Source organism: Corvus cornix, chromosome 1, assembly GCF_000738735.6.
Source record: "Corvus cornix cornix isolate S_Up_H32 chromosome 1, ASM73873v5, whole genome shotgun sequence".
In the NCBI taxonomy this organism is placed as follows: Eukaryota; Metazoa; Chordata; class Aves; order Passeriformes; family Corvidae; genus Corvus; species Corvus cornix.
In genome coordinates this window covers 46,587,987-46,613,325 of record NC_046332.1, presented here as the reverse complement: position 1 = coordinate 46,613,325, position 25,339 = coordinate 46,587,987, and the positions used below count along the sequence as shown (strand labels likewise).

Below are 25,339 nucleotides of genomic sequence, written 5' to 3'. Positions count from 1 at the left end.
CTAAAAATTGTAATCCCTGCCTTGGTCCTTTTTGTCATGTTTTAGAGGACTCTTGGCTGGTTGGTAGAGCATATGTTACTGATCCATACGCAGGTCAGGTCGATCGCAGAGTGTTGGCTCTCTTTGAATCCAGCTGCTAAGCTACAATAGAAGAAAGCTAAAAATACATCAAATATTTTCCTAATACTACACTACCATGAAAGCAACTGGGTAGTTGTAGAAAGTCATCAGAGAGTTACAAATGGGAGGACCTGTCCCCTTTAAAAGGTCCCTGTGATTGCACAGTGCATTCCTGTAGGAAATCTGAGGGTTCACTCTTGCTCTTCGGTCTCATACCAGGAGAGCCAGTGGAGGCAGGAGGGTTCCTCCACAGTTGGGTATGTTGTTAGCTTCAAAGCGATCTTGTTGCATTCTTTGGGCTCTGTGGCATGGATTTTCACTTTTAAATCAGCTCTCTCCTTGACTTGGAACATCCCTTGTCCTTTCTTTCCTCCTACCAAGGGTAATTAGCAATGGGGAACACAGGGCTGGTGACCTTGCTGACTGGTGATGAGCTTGTTCTGTTTTCAGACATCCTGGAACGAACAAAGGATCCTGCCTGTGTTCTCAGACCCTCTTATGATGACAAATTCACATCCAAACCTGTTACTTGAGTCTCATCTCCATTTTACTTCATGGTACAGTTGAAAGATACGTGGCTGTCAAGATGGAAATTTCCAGGATTTTTGGCAATATAGAATACTCCCATTAGTAGTCAAAAGAGCTCTACTGAATACATTTCTGTAGCTCAGTGGGCTGGATTTTCATCCTGACTTTTAGTTAACCCCTGTCACTGGAGTTGAAGATTTTATTTCTCAGTTAAGGTGAGAGTGCAGCTCTGTGTGCTTTGCATCCACAGGGGGGAAGGTCTCTGATTTCTGCCAGACTGACAGGTTGATGTTTACTGAGCCCCTAAATGTTTCCTGTCTGCTCCTTCTCTGTAAGATCTTAAACCAGTGCTAGTATCTGTGATGTGCCCATCTTCTGAACATCACTATTTGCTTCCTCATCTTTTTTCAGGAAGTGTTCTTGGTCATTCTTGGTGGTTTTCAGTGAAGATGATGGGGAGGTATAGAGTAAAGCTACTTCTTGCTGTAAATTTTCACCAAAGAATGTGATCACTTTTGGTACTGATTTACTCTTCTTATGATAAAACAAACTGTCCAATAAGCATCTTTCCCTTGAATGAAAATGTCACATCCCATGCTGTCATCATCCAGTTAACTCTTAAGTTTGAAAAACCAGAGCAAAAAGTTTTACAGAAGAAAGTATCAACTTTTTTCAGTTAATAATCCTGTTCCTCATTCTGTTCATGGTTCTGAGTTGTCTCATGAAAGAAAATTTATTATAAGGCTGCAAAGTGTTCCTCTCAAATACTTACAGAAGCCAGGAGAGACTAAGAATTTGCCTTGTACTTTGCAAGGGTACAAACGTGGAGGGAAATGCTACTTAAAATACAGTTTTACTATTACTAGTTCTACTTAAAATATGTATAGATATGTGAAGAAGTGGCATCAAATAAGCAAACATGTTATTAATGCTCAAGGACAGTGTTGATGCAAGGGGATCTAAACAAGCCCTGTGTAACCTCAACTAAAAAGTACTTCTGAAGAGCTGCTTTCTAGGGTGAGGAAATTCCAGTAGAGCTTTCCAATAATAGCCACAGTAGTAGAGCAAGAAGAAAAAAAAAATTGCTTTGTAAGGAGCAGGTTAATATTTTCATGAGATGACAAACTAATTGTGTTTTGAAAAAAACACCAACAGATGTTGTGTGTATTTGAAGTGGTGCACCAGAAGCAGCCACCGAAGCACTAAGCCAGAACTTTGTAAATGTGTACTTGAAATGACACTCTGCTGCCCATGTGAGTTCAGTGACCAGCAAGATAGCTTCCAGTTGGAAATTCCAATTAGTCTGTCATAAATTTTCAGTTACAGATAAGTCAGTTTGGTATTTTAGTATTATGATATATTTGGTATTATTTTTTAATGTTTTATCACTTGAGAAGAGTTGGCTTAAGAGTTCTACACTCTCTCCTGTGCATTATATGCCCAAGTCATTCAATGACAAGAGTGGGCTCTTCTGGGTTTAGTAGACCCAAGCCATGTCTGACTTACAACAAATCCCACCTGAGAAGGATGTGTATTTCCCTAGTAATTGCCTTTTTGCATCAACTCAGATATTGGGTATAGAATAAAAAATGAAATACGTATGTAGGTCATATCCTATTGTTCATCCTACTTCAAAACTCATGATTAGCAAGATTCCCAGGAGTTGGTGACTGGCTGGTACAATTTTGATTACCTTTTGGTATGCATTGTTATCATGTCTTTCCAAAGGAGGCTATCAGGTGCCATAATTGGTTTTAGGAGTTTATTTGCTATTAGGGCAGAATCTGATGATTCCATTTAGAGTGATATCTCAAATGCTTTTTCATAACTGTGTTGATATATACCAAATCAGAAAAGCAATTCTTAGCAATCCTTTTCCTTTAAATGCTACTGTAGGTCATAGCCAAGAAAAATGTAGGCACTTTCTTTTATCTTGCAAATCTTCCCCAAAAAATAATAGGAAAACTAATTTCATATAGCTGACTGAGGTTAGGAGCAATACATGCTTGATTAGTTCAGACCACACAAACTCTAGTTTGTCTTGGAGCTGTTTAATTATGCATTCTTTCAGCAGTGTACTTAAAATTATAGTAGAACTAGAAGCCATAAAACTTTGTGTTACTAAAATTCATCCACATATTTCATAATACAAGTCAGAGAAAGTGCCTAACATGAGTATCAGATTATGTGACAAGAGAACAAGTTTATGTTCTGTCATGTTAGTTGTACATTCTGTTACATTGGGACTCGGACTTTGAGGGCGTGGGTTGTTGTTCTTTTGGAGTTTTTTGGAACAGGAATTCATTTAAGGTGAATAACAAAAGAGGAAATCAGGGACATGTGTGTCTTCCTATTCTGTGTAGTTCACATGTTGCAGAGTTTGCTGAATTTGGGAGGTGAAGGTGGTGGCTTTCTAGTAAGGTAACTCAAATCTTCATGTCATTTCTAAGCCCCATCCCCAAGAATAGAGATTTTCAGAGATCACTCTAAGTGAAATCGCAGAATCAAAAAATATTCTGAGTGTGAAGGGACCCACAAAGACCACTGAGTCCAGCTCTTAAGTGAATGGCCCATACAGGCCTTTGACAGACAGCAGCCACATGTTGTCATTACTGTGGTTTGTGCATTATCTTCACTTACCATATGTTTGTAAGATTGGGTAGAGCAACTCTGGATTCAGCAGCTACACATAGGGTTAGAAGCCAGCACCAGTCTGGAAGCAGACTAGGATGTGTTAGTATGTTCAGTTCCATACTGTAAGGGTCATGCTACCAGCTTATGTAGCTCCTGCCTGTGCCTCAGCCCCAAGGGTTTATTCCATAGCAAGCCTCTTTACTAAAACCGTATAGACTGAGGATGGATGGCTTTTTGTCCTTCTGGGGAGGACGTTTTTTAGAGGATTTTTCTCCCTCCTCAGAGAGAAGATTGGCCTGTGCAATACTCGTAACAGTCTGTTTATTTCTGTGCTGCTAGACTGGCCTCACTTTTGGTTTTGGGAACTGCACTTTGTAGATATGTCAGATAGAGTGAGTAGAGATTGTGTATCTTGAATGTCGGGTTTTCTGCTATAAAGCTATACTGAGAACCTGTGTGGTCTTGGGGCTTTTTGTGTTTGCATTAGTTTAATTGCTTCTTTGACCCCTCTTCCTCTGCTGGCCTTTCAAGCTCTGTGGGCTCTTAGCCTCACTGATATCTCTCCACAGGATCTTTGTATCAGGAAGCATCCGGGCTTGTCTGGAACTCCCCCAGCCTTGCTGTCCAGTTATATCCAGCATTTTCTCTAGCTTTATACTAAATGTCTGGGTTTGCAATTTTAATACCTGTAATTCACTTCTTTCTGTTCTGTTAAGCTGTAGATGAGGAGTTTATTAGTTTTAGTTTTCTTCATAACACATCTGTTTCAGCATCTGACTGCTTTTTCATTTCTTTCAGAAGCATTTAGTTGGCCTCTGAGAAAAGGAAGTAATTTATAAATATCCTTCTAGACCAGTTCTTTTATGCAGCTCTTCCAGTTATTTGATTGCCTGTGTTAATTTCTTTTATTGTTTCCTGTCATTTTTTTCCCTTTGGGTTACTTTTCCATACTGTATTTCTACTGTTGTATTCTAGGCAATGTTTTTAAATTTCAGTCTTCATCATTACAGTCAAAATAGAATGTATTTTCTGCCTTAACAGCATTCAAATTAAGTTTTACATCAAATCCTTCAGTCTCACTGTTTCTGTTATGTAAAATCCAAAGCAGGGATCCACGAGTTAAAACAGTGAGAGGTACTGCAGTTTAAAGAGAATGCAGTAGTGTGAATTTCCACTAATTTTTGATTTCACTGGCTATGTCAAAGCAGACTCTTGGGAATGGTCTGCAGGGAACCCTATCTGTCCAGGTCAGAAACATGTTGAAATAAGCTACACTTCCATTTCAACCCATGCACCAGCATTGTTTTCCCCTGAAAACTACAATGTAGGGAATGTCACCTGCGCATTTGTATCTTGCCCCTGTGTGGATTTGCAACATGGCCCAGACACACCCTCAAGCTCAATGGCACCCTGCACCAGCATTCAGCTGCATGTGCTGACTCTCACTTGCATTTTTATTTGCAGAGGTCTCCCTCTTCCCATTCAATCTGAATTTCCAGACCTAATTTTCATAAATATATTTATATACACACACACATACACACACCCCCATCCTTTGGACCCAGTGTATTTAAAATATAATCTGTTAAAAGCCATCATGGATGTTTGCATTACCTCTTTCTAAGAACTGAGGATAGTACTTATTGTTCTGTGAACTCTTTGGTGGTTTGAGACTGCCAGGGTCAGTAAGATTTCTGAAGATAGGAAAATCCACAGCAGTTCAGATCTTCACCTTATTTCTCTTAAATGTTCTGATATTGACAGTAATATTGCTGCGCTGCCTTCTCTCTTCATCTAGATTCTTTGTGGATTTGATGAACAAGATCTGAGTTCTTGTGTCTTGAGTCAGAAAGGGATAATGCTCTTAGCTGAAAATAGTGCTGTTCTGTTTGGTATTTGTTTTTCCATTTATAATTGCGTATTTCCACTTTTAAAAACAAATCTTTTATTTCCCATACATATGTGAAATTGTTCTCTGAATGCTCTGAGAGTTAAGGTGGTCTTGGGGGAGTAATGCCATATCTGACATCAGTGAAGAGAGGCACTCTTGAGAAAGGCCTGTCAGAGAGGGAACTTTCTTCTAGATTGCTGAGCTGGAAATGTGGAATGTGACAGGAAGTATCCTAGGCAGTCTGGCTTCCCTAGGCAATGGTTTCTTAGCACCTCTCCTACTTCCAGGCCCTCACTGGACATATGAACATTAGTTGATCAGCTTCTACTGCTGGAATGTGCTAATTGGGATCTTGTTGCATGGAAAGGCTGTAACACTAATAATTGTGTTGTAGACAGATCTAACCAGAAAGCCTATCAGGGTCCAGCTGACATCTAAGCAGGCACTGGAGTCTGCTCCGAGTGAGGAGAGGTTAAGGAGACCTGAATTCCGTCAGTGAGACTGAACTCAAGACTGATATGTTTTGAACAGCAGAATCTTGGCCAAGGATTAAAAACAGGGATGTCTCTGAAGGAGGTTAAAGCAGCTGTCTTCTGGATATTTCATCTTTGGTTTAGCCTTGGAGAGCTCCAGGCTCTCCTTTCAGTTTGTTCCTTTCAGTACTTGAGCTCCCCTACTATACAGTTTCCTGTTTATTTTCTAAGGAGCATTACTATTGTAATAGTACTGGTGTGGTACTAACTTACCTTCTTTGACCTGACAGTGAGTCTTGTTTGCACTTGACTTACAATGTCAGTCAAAAGTCATGGAGTCGTGTTACTGTATTATTTTCCTGGAGTTGACTGACCTCTCCTAATTATTTTAGTGTTTAATTTCTTTTTTATTTTCATCATCTTTCATAATTGATTCATAGTTGAGATGCATGTATGTATATATCTGGCAAAGACTTGTAGCCAAGTCTTCTCTGGCCAAGACTGGTTTGGATTGGAAGGGACACTAAAAGTCATTTAGTTCCAAATACCCACACCCATACACACACACCCCCACACCCACACACACCCTGCCATGGGCACGGACACTATATATAGGTATATCTTTAGTCTGGTGGTCTGAATCCACTTTGCAGAGAATCACTTGTTTTTGTTTTGTAAGCACCTGTTTTGTTTTGTTTCTTCTAGACATTCAATACTCATAAATCTAAACTTGCAGTTTCAGACAGTCCTGGAATATTATGCTTAGGCTCTTGGGTTAGTAAATAAAATGCAGCTCCTTTGCTGCTCGGTAAAATATTTTAGATACGGTCTTTTCCGGTCTTGTCAACACCTTGTTCCTGTGAGCATGTCCTGGACTCTGACTGCCAAGTGGCACACAGGGTTGGATTGTTTTAGTGTGCCAGTTTGCATTTGGGTTTGATTTCCTGTCTTTAAAGTGTTTCAGGTAAACCACTGATGTCTGGACTGGAAAATTAACAGAAGGCACCTGACTCCTGAAAATACATAATCAAAATATGGTGCTACAGTAATTTTCAGGAACATTATTGGCATGCTAATAGCTGTCTTAGGTTGTAACCACGTTAGTCACGGCAATTGGATGTGGTAACACTCTGAATCTGTCGAAACAGACATAGCAGCTGACAGTGTGTAGAAATCAATCACTTGGTCTCTTTGCTCAAGTGATGTGTGAAGTGTGTACCTTAATAAAAGTAGGTTTGAACGCCTCAATTAATATATGTGACCGCACCAAAATTTAAAATGTACAGACTTCCATTTCCTAATTAATAAATGCTTTGGCTAATGAAATGGCAGTGGCAATTTTAATCCCCCAAATTTAAGAATCTCTGGCTCACTACCAGAGGAGAATATAGTAGTGGCAAAAATAATTAGGCATTTCTGTAGCATGCTTTTACATTGGATCTGAAATCATTTAGAGGCAAGCTGATCCCTTTGTGATCATTGTGCAATGGGCTCTAGGAAAACCCTGCTTGAGCAGGGCGGTTGGACCAGGTCACCTCACTGGTGGTCCCTCCCAGCTCTAACACTTCTGTGATTGTATCATTTTCTTCCAGTAGATAAGGAAACAAAATTACAGATGGGGGAACTGGCAAGGTGAAGTACAGCTATAGTAACAGACTTTTTAGTAAAAGTTGTGGAGGAGTTGACTATAAGTAACTCTGTGTGTCGTGACCTCTTTCAAATCAGTATAAAGTTTACACTGAAATCGTTCCTGGCTACATTTTGAAAGGTTTGCAAAAAGGATCAGAAAATGAATGCTTATCAAAATCGTAGGGGTGGGTGTCTGTCTATAAGGGGAGTTGCAAACAGAAACAGGAGGGATTTGGCTTTTGTTTTACTGTTCTGGCTGTTGTTCCACTGAGACACAGAAATCGGACACTGGGCCTGATGAAAGTGTAAGTGAAGGGGGGTAGTGAGCTTCCTGTGCCAAAAATGAGCATGTATTGGAAAGGCTGAATGTGGGTTAGGAAAATCAAAACAGTGTACATATACACAGACAAGGCTGTTAGTAACACAGAAGAGTTTAAGAAAAGAAAAAGCAAAGGTCGTTTTGTGAAGAAGCACCACTGTCACGTTAACTTGGGGAAGAATTTGGCTCATCATATTTAATGTCACATCACTCATCTAAAGCCCTAAAAATAGTGTTTATAATAAAACCCCTGGCACAGCCATGACTGGTGTGATTCAGATGGCCCCTTTCCTTTTTTAATTTGTGAACAAAGCTGCTCCTTTGAAGAGAAGTGTTTGTTTACAGTTGTTTATCAGTGCAGGAAATGGATCAATTAGATGTAACTTTCTAAGTTAATTGAGTGCCACTACTGAAACCACCTGACGTCATTCTGGTGCCAGCAGTGCCAGCTGAGAAATCTCATCGTTGTTGCTGTGGGAAAGACAAGGACACGATGGGAAATGTTATTTTTGGCCCTCGAAAGATTAAAAATTTTAAATATTTATAGAGTCTTATCTGAAATACTGATTGGTTATTAGTGCCTTGAATTGAGGCAGGGATGTGTGAATCCCTAGAGCTTTATGACCATACCCCATCTGAATTAATCTGAACCATTAACAGGGAATTGGCACTCTGAATTTTCCTCTAGCTATATCCTCCTTTCCACACTGCACTGCCTTTATTTTTTCCTCTTGGATTGTTTCATTAATGATCTAGAATGTAATAACAGCACACAAAAAAATAACTTTCAGATTCATCCCTCTTTGAAATATTTGGCTTCAGAGCTATATTTTTATCTTTTTTTTTTCTTTTTTTTTTTTTCCCCTGTGCTGCACAGGCTTATAATCTTTTTTGCCTGTGCAAAAGCAGACTGACTTCATTAGCATGGTGCTACCTTGTCGCTGTACCGAGTTCAGCAATCTTTTTCTTATTCAACAATTCTTCCCTGCTGACTTAAGGGAGTTTTGGGAGGGGGAGGGACGAGGCTTAACATAAATATTCTGGATTATTTTTTCCTGGCAAATTCATGGCCTGTTTTGAGACTGGAGAAGCTATTGGATGCATTTGTTGGTGTTGCAAACCCGTATTTTTCCTGTCAGTTGCAGAATAGCTCTGGCTTGTGACAACTGTAATAAGGTCTTTGATAATGCTGCTGCTGTCTGTAGCAAATGGGTTTATTGTGGGAGCCAGGAGCCCTTTCAGAAAGCCCCAATTTCAGAGCTGAGAGAGAAACAAAAGAGCACAACCTTTAAGTAAAAACTCCTCTCTTATCTTATCTTGAATCTTGCAGAAGAACCCCTTGAGGCTACTAGAGAGGCTGAAACTATTCAGTGTGGCTAATGTTTATCAGCTAATATTAAAAAAAAAATACTCTTTTCCTCTGATATGATTTTGACGTTGCTGTCAGGCTTGTGATAAAAGAGTGAATGAACTTGGGACATACTTTAAGGGCAGAGCACACAGAAAAACTCTCCCGGTCAGTTACCTTAAAAATGTCTCAAATTCAATAGGCTTGTGAGCCTAAGGCAAGCTTAATTAAACTTAAAGTAAAGCAAAAATAAGAATTTAAAATGCTGGTTTGGTTCTCATAAACCTGAGTAAGCCAAAGTCTGGATTTCTCAATTATGTGTGGTTGTGGGATTTGTTTTGTGAGCATTTCCCTGCACAGTGCAAATTCTCAGCATCCTTCCCTTCCACTGTGCATGTGGGTCAGTCCCTGAAGAAGGAGAGAAAGGAACTTAAGGTTATGATTTGGGGGCTTAGAATGTGTTCCATGTCACCCTTTTCCCTCTCAGGCTTCCCCCAGACATGCTGGAAAGTATTTGTAGGGAGAAGGAGATACAATGATACTCTGTGGAGTATATACCTGAGGCGGTATCTGTGCAGCTGTGTTCCATGTCTGTGCCTTGGAAAAGAAAGTAGTTCCTGGGAAGGCATTGCAAAGCCCCACTTTGCAGAGAAGTTTAATAGGAAGACACAAGCTGGCCACAACGCGTGGGTTTGTGGGCTGAAAGCTTGTCACATTTGAAGGAGCTGAACCCTAGCACTTGGCACTCTGGTATTGTTTCTCCTCTGTTAGAAATGTTCTCTAAGGAGCTCTGCATAACACATCTTCATTGAGTTATCTTTCTTCCTTTCCCTTTTTGATTGAAATATGCATTGCTTTATTAACAGTTTAGTTTACTTGTCTGTTAAGATAAACTAAAAGCTTTGGAGAACTTCTGTAATGGATAGAAGTATCACTGAGCTAGGTGCCTCGCTGTGAGAGGAATTAGTCAAATTCCAGCTCCTATGTGCACAAGTCCCTAGTTTCTGGAGCTTTCAGCATCTCCTTTATCTGCAGCCTCCAGCTGATGCAATCCAAATAATGCATATTTGGCAGAAGTACAGGTATCTAACCTGCTGTCTTGGCTGTGACAGTGCCCAGTGGCAGATGATTAGGAAGAGTGTAAGGATAGGAACAGATGTAATGATGCTTCTGTAGTCTCCTAGCTCTAAGCAGCTCAGTAATTTCAACATTCAGAAATAATACCATTGTTTACATATAGTTTGATCACTCTCTGGTCCACAGCAACCTCCATGAATCATATGCTATATATGTGAAAGCATATTACCTCCATATGGTTTTGAACCTGCCACTGGCTGTCTGCTCTGGTGTTCCAAGTTCTTGTACTGGAAGAAGAAAGGAACAATTATTTTTTTTACCTGCTTTCTGCCATCCTTGCCTTTCCAAGCCTTTATGTAATCTTTCTCTCTCTCTCTCCTTCAATGAAAATCATTGCATTAGTCATTACTCACAGTGAAGCCATGCCTTACTGTGATTATTTCTGTTCCCTTTCCTCTCAACCTTTTCTGATTCTCTGGTGTCCATTTTGGAATGAAGACAACACGTAGATGAAGCACAGTTGGTTTGTTGGGATATTTTTATAGCAACAAAATATTTATGTTTCTTCAATCCCACTTCTGGTAAGTCCTGACACTGAATTAGCTTTTCTCGACTCCCGGACAAGAGAATTGCATTCTTAGGCCTTCAGCTGACTATTACTAATACAATCTTCCCCCCATGTCTATCACTTTTTAGTGAAACACATTGAATTTTATTTATTGGAAAAGATTTCAAGCCCCACAGTGTCACTTGCTCCCTCTCCCACCAGCTGGATCAGGGAGAGAATTAGAAGGGTTAAAGATGAAAAACTCGTGGGTTGAGATAAAGAGAGTTTAATAAGGAAAGCAAAAACTGCACACGCAAGAAGCAAAACAAGGAATTAATTCACTGCTTCCCATGGGCAGGCAGGTGTTCAGCTACTTCCAGGAGAGCAGGGCCCCATCAGGTGTATTGGTTACTCAGGAAGACAAACATCATCACTCCAAACATCCCCCTCTTCCTCCTTCTCCCCCCCAGTTTCTACACTGAGCATGATGTCACATGGTCTGGAGCATCACTTTGGTCAGTTGGGGTCACCTGTCCTGGCTGTGTCTCCTCCCAACCTCCCAAGCATCCCCAGCCCCCTCCCCAGCCCGGCAGTACAGAAGCAGAAATGGCCTTGACTCTGTGCAAGCCCTGCTCAGCAATAACAAAAACATCTCTGTATTATCAGCACTCTATTCAGCACAAATCTAAAACACAGCCCAGTACCAACCACTGTGAACAAAATGAACTCTACCCCAGCCAGAGTCAGCACACTACAACCTGAGAAATAAAGTTTTCTACTGCACAGACATGGTGTAGAGCTCAAATCAGTAAGCGGCATAGTTCTTGCTGGAGAGCCCTGAATAGAAAGAAACAGGGAAATGAAAAGTATTTTAAATATTTGATCTAACTCTACTTAAGCATCAGTGTGACCTATGCTCCAAAGTCACTTAAGTGTCCTTGAAAAATACCATAATCATTAGTAAGCAGCTTGCAGTGTGATTGCTGGTCAGATGTGTACACAGGGAGGAGGGGGAGGTACCCACTGTAGGCCAAGGTAAACCTCCAGATTCCCTAAAGGAGGGAAACAATGGTTTAAATTAAAAGATTTCTGGCAAGCTTTTTAAAAATGCTAATTGTTACCCCAAGGCTTAAAGACTTTGGGATTTGTTTCCAGTGTCACTAATACAGCTTTGGAAAATCTCGATGCTTCTACTGTTTTAACATAAATTCTAAAATTACTGATCTTTATCTGCTGTACCTTGCAGACTTTAAGCAGAATATCAATCCACCTTTTTTAGTAGTCAGGCAGAAACTATTTCAAAACTGTTCCTGATTACATGCGGCTGACACAATTTTGAAGAGTAGCTGTATGGGAGTGTTTCTTTTAAAACTACACACAACATGGCGTTGTAGGATTTTCGCACAGAGAAGAAAATAAATTAGGTCAGCACCGGTCAAACTTCAGTCTTCCAGTGAGAAAAGCATCTATTTTAAGTGGAAGATGAGAAATGATATAGTAACTGTTACCCCGAAGTGAAAAATGGTGCTGTTTATGTATTTAATTGGTCAGGGTTTGCAGTGGGGCTTTGAATTCTGCTGCTGTCGGATCTTGTATTGCTGCTGTCGATCATGGGTTTTCTCCTTCTTAAAAGACTCACGGTAAATTTATTTTGGATAGTTTCTTAACAGGTGTTTCCTCAACATTGCGAACGCTTTAAATGAGAACCGTGCTGCATGTCCGGAGTTCTCAGCTGAAATCACACGCAGCCTGACACAGGCGCTGGTGTGTTTACTCATCTGTGGCCACGCTGACAGCAGCCCTGGTGGGTCCCACTGCCCGGCCGGGACGCAGAACAGATGCCGGGGATTAGGGGGAAGGATCTGGGGAGTCTTTGGGGCTGCGCGTCGGCGGAAGTCATTCATTGTGGAGACGCAGATGGGGCTGCTGGGCCTGTGCTGAGGAGTTGCCCAGAATGGGCCTCGGTGGGTTTGTTTATCTGAATCAAAACCAAATGTTTTCCTGGTACCTTTTAATTAAAGGGAAAGCATAAATCAATACAATAAAATAAAATTATTGCGCCAAGTGGTATTGTATTTCTACAGTGTTCTTCCCAGCAAAGAAGCTGGCAATGTGGGGCTCTTAAAGTCACGCTGCCTTGCACACTGTGGGTGGAAAGGCTGCCTGGTCTGTCCTGCTGGGAAGGGGTGTGAGGCAGGAGGTGGCTGTGCCTGACCTGGGGCCAGGCAGCTGGCGGAGCCTCTGCACCTTGGACTAGCACTCATGGTCAATTTGTCATTTTGTTAGTGTTTTATGCTTAAGGGAATGTTTCCTGTGGGACTACCTGTCTTCAGCTGTTGGGTTTGTCACTGGCCCTTGCATTAGGAATGTTCTATGCTCAGACATCAACCATCTGTGGAAACATAGGGGTAGCACAAGGTGACCAAGACTGAGCGGTGCATGGCACTATGCATCTCCTACAGACACCAAATACTGCAGCACATTACTGTGAGGCTTGTCAGGCATCTCACTGGGCTGGGAAGGTAACTTCTGGCTGCAATTCATTTAGTTGTGGAATCAGAGCAGACACCTGTAGCTGTGAGTTGTGATGTAGAAAAGAGAATTTATATAAATTGCTACTATATTGTGATGCACTTGTGAAGATTTCAGTAAAGGGTGAAAGGAAGGGAGAAAAATAGAGACACAGGGTGTGTCTCCAGGCTTTGGCAGGAGAGTGTGGTGGGAGACACTACAGATGTACTTCATACAGTACAAGCCACAGAGACATGGTGGCTCTGTGAAGAAGTTGTATGTGCTCAAGCATACATGTATGTGCTCAAGCTCAATGACATAAATTACTCAGGGAATGAAAACAAAGGAAAGGAGCAAGGTTTTATGGGAAAAACGATATATTTGTGTAAGACTCCATTGATTGGAGTTGAACTGCAGTTATGCTAAAATAAGCCAAAGCCTTTTGGGGCCTCCAGGAGAGGCAGTATGACAGTACAGAAAACCTTGAGCTTTAAGAATGTAACCATTGAATGTAGATAAAATCCCATGTGACTATGTAGTGACTGAGCTAGTAAATTATTCTTCCTGGAGAACTAAAATGTGGGGAAGTAATGGCTATTATCTGATGCAAGTCAACCATTGCTGTAACAGATTAAGATCTCTAAAATTGAGTTTAAAGGGCACAGTTTTTCAGAATGCAGGACTCCCTCTATGGAAATGATGTACTTTCAGCTGCTGTTGACTTTGATAAGAATTCCACATGCCCGTTCTCTCAGCGCCTCTTTATGATCCTGTGGCTCAAAGGTGTCATATTTAATGTCACAACCGTGGATTTGAAAAGAAAACCTGCGGACCTGCAGAACCTGGCCCCGGGCACCAACCCCCCATTCGTGACTTTTGACGGGGAAGTGAAAACCGACATCAACAAGATCGAGGAATTCTTGGAGGAAAAGCTGGCACCGCCCCGGTATCCCAAACTTGCACCGAAGCACCCCGAGTCGAACTCTGCAGGAAATGATGTCTTTGCAAAATTCTCTGCATTCATAAAGAACCTGAGAAAAGATGCAAATGAAAATTTGGAAAAGTCTTCGCTTAAAGCCCTGAAGAAGCTGGACAACTATTTAATAGCCCCTTGCCTGATGAAATCGATGCTTACAGCACGGAGGAGGTCACTGTTTCCAGTTGGAAATTCCTGGACGGAGATGAGCTCACTTTAGTGGATTGCAGCCTCCTACCAAAGCTCCACATAATCAAGGTTGTTGCAAAAAAATACCGAAATTTTCATTTTCCACCTGAAATGACAGGGATTTCGAGATACTTGAAAAATGTATACGCAAGAGATGAATTTACAAACACATGCCCTGCTGACCAGGAGATTGAATATTCATATTTGGATGTGGCAAAGAGAATGAAGTAACCAGAAGATGCCTCTGTTTATTGCTTCTGTGATGGACAACAGCCAAGCTGGAAAAGCAAAAACCAGCAGAAATTCTGCAGTGTGATTTTAAGTTCTGCTATTGGCCAATCCTTTTATAATGATTGTATTGTATTATTTACTCCTTCTTAAAAAAAAAAAAAAGAATTGATTTATAAACCTATGCCTCAATTTTAAAAACTTGGAGAAGATCTACTTCTCTGACCTTCACAGTTACCAGATCTAATTCTTGCTGTGTGATTATTAGCCATTTCCTGAAACTCTTGAGCTGCTAAGGAATCTCCAGGATGTAAGACACAGGGAACAGTGTTACCCTGGTTAATGCAACCTCAAATCATATTAGGAAATAAGTACTTTAAAAACAGAACATCAACAACAGTGGTTTCCATTTGTGGGTTTCAATGCTGTAATTCACCACAAGCAGCAAACCACATGTAGAGTTGCAGTACTCTCGGACAAGCTGCCTGCAAGTGCAGGTGTCAGCCTGCCCAATTTAAATTGCTTCATCAGGACTCTGGAGAGCAGCAGTACTGCTGAAGTCAACTCATTTGCCAGATTTGGGGACAACATGCTGAATCTAATTTGAACTTATACTGAGGGAAGTGCTGCCACAGGCCATTCCAGATCTTTATATGTGCTGTAGAACTTGAGTTTTGGTCAGCAGCTTCAGTCAGGACCTAGAATTCTTTAGATGGCTCAGGCATGTGGATAGATACCTGATTATATTTACCTGAAATATTTAACAGTATAGTTAATGTTGGAGTTTTTTAATGCACTCTCTTAAGATGATCTATAAAAGCACAAAAAGCTTAGCATGAAGATACACATGATGGCAAAAGAAATAGTAAAGGAATAAATGCAGATTTCAAAGATTTTTTTTTTTAAAGTTAGTGAAACAATCATGTGAGATGGGGAAGTGTTATTTGATACTAATATAAAAATGCTACTTTCCAGTTAAATATTTGTTTGTTTAAGACCTTACTTTCAAAACACTCCACTGAGGGTGGTTGTACTTTCTATGTTTTCTGAGTTAGAGCATATACACAAATTCATACCATGGTAGAGGTGATCTTTCTGCTCCTGGTAGAGCATCTTTCTACTTAGGAATGCTAATACTGAGGAGGAGGGAGTATCTTGAAACAAATATATTTTATGTGAGGAAGCCAGTGCTGTTGTGGTAGCACAGTTGGAAATTTTCAACACATGAAGGAAATTTGAAGGTTCTGAATCTTTTTGTAGGTGTAACTTAGCAGGTTGTACAAATATCCTGTATCTTTGCTGGCAAGGAACAGCTTCTGCTAAACATAACTCCCTTGGAGTTCTAAATTCAAAGATGGGTTCTGTAAAATTAATTTTTTTCCCCTGCAGCTTTCATGATAAACGCTCAGTTATTAAATAAGGGCAGCTACTCTAAAAGAGTCGTTGCTCTTAAAACCTTCATAGAAAGTTACGGACACCAAACAAAAGTGGTTACATGCTGAACATGACTTCAAAAGGAGAATGTAAAGTATAAATTTCTTATACGCAGAGTAGAAGTTTATCCTAAAGTGCACGAAGCAGTGAACAAGACGAACTGTTACACTGTCAAGTCTGTCAAAGTTACTCTTTCAGATTTACTTTGTTCTTCCTTTTCATGCCTTTGTTGGTGTAATTTGAGGGGGAAGGAGAAAAATATATCAAGAAAAAAGTGTGTATAGGCATGACTTTGCTTTCATACTGGCGACACCTTCCTACATGTTTTACCTCGGCTCAGTGAAGTTACAGCATCGTGGCAGGGCACGGCCCAGCACCTGTAGCTGCCCATGGTCCTGCTCTGCCACACTTTCCAGGGGGAGTTCATCTTTGATTGGAATATAAAAGAAGATTATATTGTATTGCACAGCTGTGTAATTTGGTTCATCTCAGAAAACTCAAACTGCCGTGTAATTCAGAATAGTATCAAGCCTGACTAAGGTGAGGAAAATTAAATCTTGGGTGACATAAACAGTGTCAGCATTTTTTTCCCAAGTTGGTCATGGTTTTAATTTGTGAAAGAATAATTAGTGCCTGGTGCTATTCAGGTAAAAATTTGCTGAGGTGTTTCATCCACTATGAGGAGAAGGTCCTTTGGTTAATGAGGCCTGTGCTTTCTAGTAAAATTTCAGGAATCCACTTACCCATTTACATGAAGCATGATTTTACTACCAATGGTTTTCTCCAAATGACTATGAAGAAGCTTAAATTTACTTTTTTTTTTAGCTTAGTGTAATGAATAATGAAAAAAACTTACAGGCTGCATGGAACTGCATCAGAGTTTACACTGCTAGTGAACCATAAAATCAAATTAAAGTACCATCTGATTAATTTTCTTAATTCTCTGCTATCAGAGTAATAATGGAGGGTAGCATAAGCAAGCTCCTTGTTTAATTGGTACTGTTGTGTATTATTTAAGTAATGAGATAAAGTAATTTTTTCCTTAAGCAAGACTGCGTATGTAGAATATATCTTTAGTTAACACAAAACAGAGCTTATTTTAACATCCTGTGGGACATATTTGGCCAATGATAATGTTCATGTATCTATCAAATACTAATTTCTGTAAGTTACATTAAGAAATAGAATAAAAATAGGCTGTTAACCTGCTGTGTTCCTCCATTACGGAAAAAGAGTTCCTGACATGAAAATAAAAGGATCTAGAAGATCCTCTCACTGTGCTCCTATGGTGTTATAGCTCTAACGAGTCTTTTCAAAAACATGGGTCTGTATGTGAAGTTAGTTTTGGTGGGTTTTTTCTTCCCCAGGAAGATACTAGTTTTTGTTTTGTAGCTTTGTATTGCTAGTTCCTGATCATGAAATAACTTAAAGCAAGCAATTTGTCTTTTTTGAGTTGATTATATTTTTCTCGGTCTTCTGTACTTTAATTTGTATTTTCCTGCTTTTGTCTGTCATAACCAGCAGCTTCTTTAATGAAAAGCTTCTTGCCTGAGACCTGTATCTCAAAACACCTTGGGCTTTACTAGGAATGCCAAATACATGTGTTTGTGATGGTGGTGGCAATTTTCTTCTTGCTCAAAGGACTGTTCCTGTTCTCCCTCCCTATATTTATGTCCAGGTGCTACCTCAAAAATACCAACAAACTTCATAAGTAGGAAGCTAGGCAGTGGATAGATATCTTACTCTAGGCTTCCATGTGTCTTCAAGTATGACTGGCGAAATTAAGGGAAAGGGGTAAAATATTTGAGTGAGGTGTCAGATTTTTTTTCCCTCCTTTCCTCCTCCTACTGTTCTCAAGGGGATATGGTGGTATGAGCAGAGACTGGGAGAGGGAGGAAATAGGTTTGAGACTGGACCAATGTGTCATTATGTTAAATCCAGCCAGCCAGTGAGGTCATTGTTTTCATCTGAGTAATTTTAGAATGAAAACTCTTACATTATGGAAAACATTGTACATCTTTATTTCAGATATGGAAATATCCAGCCACCCTTTCAGTGGCAGAGCTCTGCTGATTTCATCTGAGGTACTTCTGACTCCCAGTGGTGTAAGCAGGAGGGGAAATCAAATTCTTCTGCCTCATTTCTGAACACTTTGCCACTAACCCAAAGGGCTTATTCTTTAGGTACTTTTCCAGCCTAGACATTTCTTGAAGAGGGAGCTGGTAAATCTGTTGATCTCACCTGTCAGCCCTGAATCTACTAAATCTGACCAGCCTGGAGCTGGCTGCAGTTATGTTGCGGGGAAAAGTTCTTAAACACCAATTCGTGTTGAGGCTAGATTGTGTTTCAGTGTGCACAGGGAAAATCCTCAAGACTGCATTCTTGGATATTGATTATATTTCAGACTTGGGCTCCAGTAGGCTCATTCTCCGTGTAGTGTGATTTAATTGGGGGACTTGGGCAATCTGCCTAGCTCTGCAATCGATTTGTGTAACCATGAGCTAGCCCTGTCATCTCTTTGCACTTATATTTTAACATATGTGATCTCTAAGGGTCTGATGTTTGTAGCACTTTGAGGATTTTGTATAATACAGGAATTTGAAAACAATCTGTGTATTTTATACAGTATTAACAGTGTGGGGTGGAGATACTGACCATTCCACACAAGCTAATAGAAAGAGCAGGAGGTTTTGGCAGAATGTAAAAAAGCTTTTTTATCACTGAAGTGTGAGAAAGCCATTGCTAGTTGATTCCTTCACAATAATTTATGAAAAATGGATTGGTTTATGACACAGTATCTACCAGTTGTTACATGGCATAGAGTGCTTAGAGTATTAGTTTGTGGCAAGTCTTGTGTCTCACAGAGTGAAGATCTGTTCACTCACTTGGTTGTTAAGAGTTAGTACTACTACCAATGCAGGGTGAAACTTCAGGTCTTTTGAAAGAACACTACCCAGTGCTAGCACTGAAACATTCAGGCTTAAGAGGACCCAAAACATGCAGACTGTGCACAGTGGAGTTCTCTAAAGGAAAAGAGGGGTGAGTAATGGTCTGCAAACTGTAAATACGTATTTGCTGAGGAGTTTGTATAACGATACTGTTCATAATATGTATTAGGATTTTTTTATGCATGGAATCTGTTCCTCTTCCTACCGAAGTTAGGGTTCAAATTTACTTTTGAAAAGCATTTTAAAAATTAGAAAAAAAGGAGCAAACCTGCAGCAAAGGTGTCTAAGTTGTAACATCACTAAAAGTGCAACAATTTCAAGATTGGGGTAGAGTGTGTTTTACTTTCTACTGAAAATATTTTCTAAACACTTAAAGCAATGTCTGAATTAGCCCTATTAAGTCTATAGAGCAAATGAAAGGCCATCTTTTGCAGGAATCTGAGAGTTTCCAGATCATTGCTGTAATGTGTCCCAGTGTTAATGCTTCAACTTCTAAAGGAGAATAATAGGTTTGTCCATACCCCGTGCCTTCAAATGAGGCACTGGAACTTCAGTGAAGTGGGACTGTTTGCCCAAGCTAGCAGCACCAGTGGGAAAATGTTTGTGACTGAGGCCCCAAGAGTAGCACCTCAGATCAATGGGCTGAGGCAGGCTTTGAAGCAACTCCTCATTGACTGAAAAGCAGACATGCTTCCAAGTGAATTGCCTAACATGGGATGAGAGCAGAATGACCAACTAGGCTTCCCCTACCCCAGCTCTAGCCCTTCTGAAGTGGTGTGCTCAGACCAAGCCACTGGTCTAGAATTGATGGAGGAGAGGTGCTGGCAGAGATGTCCACCTGGTGCCTCTCGGTTGGCTGCTTCGAGGTGGGTTCATGCAGCTGGGCGTGCACTGCTTCCTGTGCTGGGTACCAAGGCAGTGCAGATGGAGCAGCAGGGCCAGGCTCCCAGAGCTGCACTCACAGCTCCAGCCGCAGGCGTCATCAGTGTCTTAGAAGTCCAGCTCAAGAGTACCTCAGTGATGGCAGTGAATATTTCTTGTGCCGTCACCACATGTGAATCCCTCACAATAATCATGTGGCCATCTTCTCCCTCACTCCTCCTTTCCCAAGCGCTGCCAAAGGTAGTGCCATGCTGTCATCCCCATTTGACTACTGGGGACCCAGTGATGTGCCATCACTTGACTGCAGGTTGGACTTGAATCCCTAGTGTACAAAGCTGGAATTGAACGAATATGAAACTGCAGTTGATCGACTTAGTGGGTCCTTATCCATGTCTCATGGAGAGAGCTGTGATCAGGCTCCAGGCACACTTCCAGTAATAATTTTTTTTGTACTGCAAATATAAAGCCAGCTGTTTCCATCATGGTCTTATACTTTTGCTGTCCCTTTTTTGTCCAAGTTAAAATACATGGATATATGAGGAAATGAAATAGTATAAAACTTTTGTTATTCAAAATAGGAATTTAAATTTTGTCTTGCTTTTCTCTAATGATTATTGAGATCTTTGCTTGCTTTGTCTGAATCAGTCACTGGTCCCCAGTTGTCTAACCATGCTGTGATAATACCAAAACCGTGTGTATATTGACTTCCCATCCCTGGGCACTTTTGGCCTTGTTCTCCTTGGAAGTTGTTGAAAATAGTGACACCACATATTGGTGGAACAGTACAACTAGGAATGATGCTTATTTACATACTGAGAACAGTAAAATGGAGAAAAGAGCTTGAAATATATTCCAGATTGTATTGCAATTTAAGGGGGTTTTTTTTAAGCAATCTATTTTCTATGTCATATGCTTGTGTATAACGTGTCCTTGAGTTAAAATAAGCAAACAAAAACTCAAAAAAAACCCCAACCAACAAATGAAAAAGCCCACCTTAATCTACACATTCTAAAACAATGGTACAAAGAAGATCTTCCTGGTCATTCTGAATGGTCAGTGCTATCACTTTTTAAAATGTGTTTAAAATTTAAAAAATTAACTGTCCAGCCTTACAAAAGCTATTTAGAAGAGGTTAAAGGCATTGGGACCTAAATTATTTTCTCCTCAGTTGTGAAATAACTGGAGCTAAGTTCTTTTTCTTTCTTTTCTTGTTCCCATTCTTTCTTTTTAATAAATGTTATCAATTCTCTAAAATGAGTGCTTTGTCTGTGTCAGATTAATCAGTGTTTGAAAGGCAGTCTACGGGTGGCAGCAGTTTAAGTTGCAATGTTCTCAGAAGGAGGACTCGCATTAGTCTCAAGTGGTTTTGGGGGGTGCCATGTGATTAATGTTCTCTGGAAATTCGCTTTGGATGTGATAGTCACTAATGTTTACATCAGTAGACAGAACAAAAATGACTTAGTTACATATCATGGGGCCTCTGTGATGACAGAGATGGTCAATATTTTGAATTTGTTTAAAAAACAACCTATTTGTACTCCTACTTCCTGTGACAATCTTTACAAAAACAGAATCGTAGTGGTTTTCTGTTTGGTATCTCTGGGGTTTTTTTTAATCTTGGGAGGATAACTGATAGCTGAAGAGTGTTATTCCCTGGAACTGGGTATAGAAATGCCGTGTTTCACTGAAGATGTATTGCAGTCCTGTTTTCATGACTGGCTGAGCGACTGGAATGGAGCACAGCAACAGCTGGGAAGCATGAGGAAAGCTTTGTAGGGATAGGTGTTCTTACTGCAGCTTCCTTTCATAACCCAGCTCTCTATCCTACAAGTTGGGGACTAACCTAAAAGTGCTGTCTATGGATGTCCCCAGAGCATGTTGGGTGATATCCTGTTAGTCCTCTGCTGAGGAGCTCCCATCCTGTGAGAAGGGGGTGTAATCCTGTGAGGGAGGAGGCTGTGTTCAGAGGCAGAGCTGTGGTTGCAAGACAGACCAGTTTATTGTTGTGAAGTGTAGCAGTCCTGTAACTCCAAGAGAAAACTAGAGATGAGGAGGAAAGGAACCTTCCAGATGAGCTGAGGAATGGAGTAATACCTTGGTGAGAATTGTGTGGAAAAAGGCTTGCCAGTAGTAAAATGAGTGTCTGACAGGGTTTTGATGAGATGAATAGTTTTACTGTGATGGTGAAGTTTTTGGACAGAATAATACTTGAGTAAAATACATAATTGCAGGCAAAAATATTTGGCTTTGAGGTTTTTTCGACATGCCACATGTCCAAATTCATAGCCATTGACTGAGATGTCAGCATTTATAACAAAAATAATAGCATTTAAACTTCTATTGAACACATACTCAGATTGTTCTGCACTTTGAAAGTGTGTCAAGTTGCTTTCAGCTAGAAAAGCAAGAAGTGGAACATAAAATATTTCAATCAAAAATACCAGAAAATGCATACAGAATACTATGGCACTTTTTTAGCCTTTATTAGCACAGGCAGTGAAGGGATGGTTAGTGGAAATGCTGATGTGATTCTGTGACTTCTAGCACTTGCAAGATCCTGGCCAAAGAAAAACAAAGCGTGAGGACAAATCTTATTATGTTTTGCCACTGTTATTACAGTTCAACTTTTTAGCTAACAATAAAGTTATTAATTCCCTCTTATTCCTGTACATCCTTTTCCTTAAATCAGCATAGATCAAAACTGCCTGTGTGCTTCTGGCATTCTCATGTGGATGTAGGCATGAGGGCTCCCAAATAACTGAGAGCTGATTCTGTGACTGGAATGTGTTTGCGTACTGTGTGGGTGGCAAAGTGTCCATAAATGTTTTAGCACAGTCTAGCTTGCTCTTGGTTTCAGTACAAGATTTACCACTGACCTGTCAGTCCAGCAGTGACATGAAAGATTTAACATTTAAAAGCAAAAAATGCTTTTGCAAGTACTCACTACTGGACAATCCAAGGGCAGGTTGCTGCTAAATATGACTGAGTTTTTAGGTGAACAACTTTAGACAGAGATTGACACTGGGAGAAGATGCTGGATGCTACTGGTGAATATCCTGGCAGAGCACTGTGATGGCTTTTCTCAGTTTAAGAGATTAATTGTAGTGAGTGGTAAAACTCTTCTGTTGCTAGCAATCATTTTCATCTTACCAGGGGTATAATTACAGATTTTGTCTCAAATGTATATCAAAGGCTAGTAGATGTTTCATGTAGTTCCATTTCCTCTGTAGCTGAGCTGTGTCTTTATCTGTACCATGCCCTGACACTTCAGCATTGCAGGCTTGCAGTGTTTATGTGCTACAGTATTGAGACAAAGCTGAGTCAGTCAAGCTGCTGTTACACTGGTGGTATGTCAGTAGGTATGTGTATGTGGCATAAAAAATATTGAGAAGTAAAGGTTTTGGGAAAGAGATATGGCAGTGTCCGTAACTGGTGAGAGAGCAAAATCTGTCTAGACACTGGAAATGCTGTTGAAACCTTTTAGCCTCTGTTTCAGTTGTGTGGTGCACACAAGTAGTTACAGAAAAAAAAATCTTTTCTGTTTCTAGTGTGCAGCATCAGAACAATTGTGATGGGAAGTGTTGTGTATTGCATAGAAGGGGGGATGAGGTTGTCTCAAATCTTCTGTGTAGCAAACCTGGACCTTAATCACCATTAATTTATCTGCAAAAGGTTCTAATGATCTAAAGTAGCATTTCTGTAAGTAGTGCCATACTTCAACTTCATTCCATAACTATTTGTGTATAGTTATTTGTGTGCTGGGGATATTCAGGGTTTCCAGATATCTTCCATCTCAAATCCCACCAAGCTTTTTCTTCAAGCATTACAACAATGAGAAAAATGCTAATATAAACTTTGAGCTCTTTGTTTGTAAAAAAAGCCATTTGCTGGACAGGAGTGAATCTTTCCCACCCTGGGTTTCAGGCAGCAGTAGTTTGAACAGGAAGTGATGTATTTAAGTGGAATATGACTGAAACATTTTAGTGAGAAATGTATTTCTTTTCATGTCAGTTTGATGCTGCTCAGAGATCTAAGACAGTAGATAGAAACAGAGTAAGCAAAGGGCACAAAAGATAGTCAAAAGTGCAAGCAAAATATACTTACGGTGCTCTTCTCTGTGACGAAAAATGTGTCTGCCTGGATCCACAACTTAATATCTTTGGAGGATTTGGTCAAAATGCTTGATTTTTCAGAAATTTTTAAGAAATTTGAGGTCATAAGGAATTACTGCAATGAAAAATGCCATTGCTGTTTGTTAATTATTGGCCCACCATTAAATTTCAACATCACCTAGATCATAGATGCAGTACTAGTTTGATGCCATCACTCTACCTTTTTGCTTGTAAACAACCACTTAACATGTAATGGTTTGAAAATACTCATCCGTTACTTGTTTGTTTTCTTCCCAGGCTGGAATGGTGTTAAGATGTGGATACTTCTGGTTTGGCTTGTTTCTTGTGCCCACTGCGTGCCTTGTTAAGGACGTGGCATGGACAGCGTAAGTCCCAAACCAGTCCTCTTGGTGTTACAGGAATTATTCTCTATGCATGTGTTGTCCAGTCCAGTGTTGTTCTGTAAAGAACTCTGAATTCTCTCAGTGATGGCAAAATCGTGGTACTCATTTGGAAGGGAAAAAAGGTGTAGTGGGTGATTTCTTACCTGCCACAGCACCCAGCAATGTGAGTTAGGACTAAATCTAAAGGAGGTGGTCATGTCTGAGTAATGAAGGTGTGTCACCTTAGGATTATTTGTGTTGTCTGTCCTTTAGTTAAAGATAAATTTAAATTGGACATCTGAGATTTCCTCTTCCTAAAAATGGAGCAATTAATTTGTTCAGTCTGACTAAGGTTAGGCAGAAAGTAGAATGTGGAACTCTAATCCACGCCCAGTAAGCTCTCAGCTCTTTTGTCAGCTGCTTTTTAGGTTGTCCTTCAGCAGCGAGTCTTTGAAGACTGAACTGGGAGAAGAGCAATACACTGCACTTTATGTTTGAAGTGAAGTCTTAATGGTACCTTCACTGCCCAGAGAGGAGGAACAAACTTCTGAAATACAAGTGTCGTGTGCCTGTGTAATCCCCTTCTCTCAAAAGTTTGTGGTTCAAAGCATTGCAGAAGGCAAACAATTTCATGAACTTGGATTTAAAGGGAAGCAACTTACCTTCTCTACCATTGCAATTTGAAATACAGAAGTAATAATTTTAATTTAGAATTTGTGGCATTTTGTTCAGCTTGCTTTTATGTGTTTCAAGCACCAAACCTTCCATCCTTTCCCTTGGAAAGCTGTGTTACAACTAAGGAGGTATTATTACACAGATACATAATAACCTTGTGCAAGGAGGGCTGCAGACATTCCAACTCTTGGGCAAAAAGGCTGATCCTGGCTGGAATGAAGAGGAAATACATGTTATCTTGTCATTTGTGAGAAAGGCTCACAGTGAAAGCATCATAACACACAACATTCTGCTCCCAGAATGAGCTGTTGGTCAGTCAGGGAAGATTTCTTGGAGTCATACAATCATTTAGGTTGGAAAAGACCTGTAAGATCATTGAGTCCATCTGAAAACCTAACACTGCCAAGTCCGCCAGTCTTCTTTAGAGAAAAATGC

At 40.3% G+C, this 25,339-nt stretch overlaps 2 protein-coding genes across 2 annotated transcripts in view; both read left to right on the top strand.

Moving 5' to 3' along the window:
• Positions 1-25,339, top strand: part of ATP8A2 (ATPase phospholipid transporting 8A2) — a 320,460-nt gene that overhangs the window by 261,212 nt on the left and 33,909 nt on the right. The window contains exon 34 of the mRNA XM_039565493.1: positions 24,144-24,232. Within this exon, the coding sequence (XP_039421427.1) occupies positions 24,144-24,232 (89 nt within the window). The remainder of the gene's footprint in view (positions 1-24,143; positions 24,233-25,339) is intronic.
• Positions 13,740-14,646, top strand: LOC104689983 (chloride intracellular channel protein 6-like). Its single transcript, XM_010400459.2, is given in 2 exon segments — positions 13,740-14,175; positions 14,178-14,646. Coding segments are annotated over 2 exon segments (720 nt in total). The 5' UTR covers positions 13,740-13,751; the 3' UTR covers positions 14,474-14,646.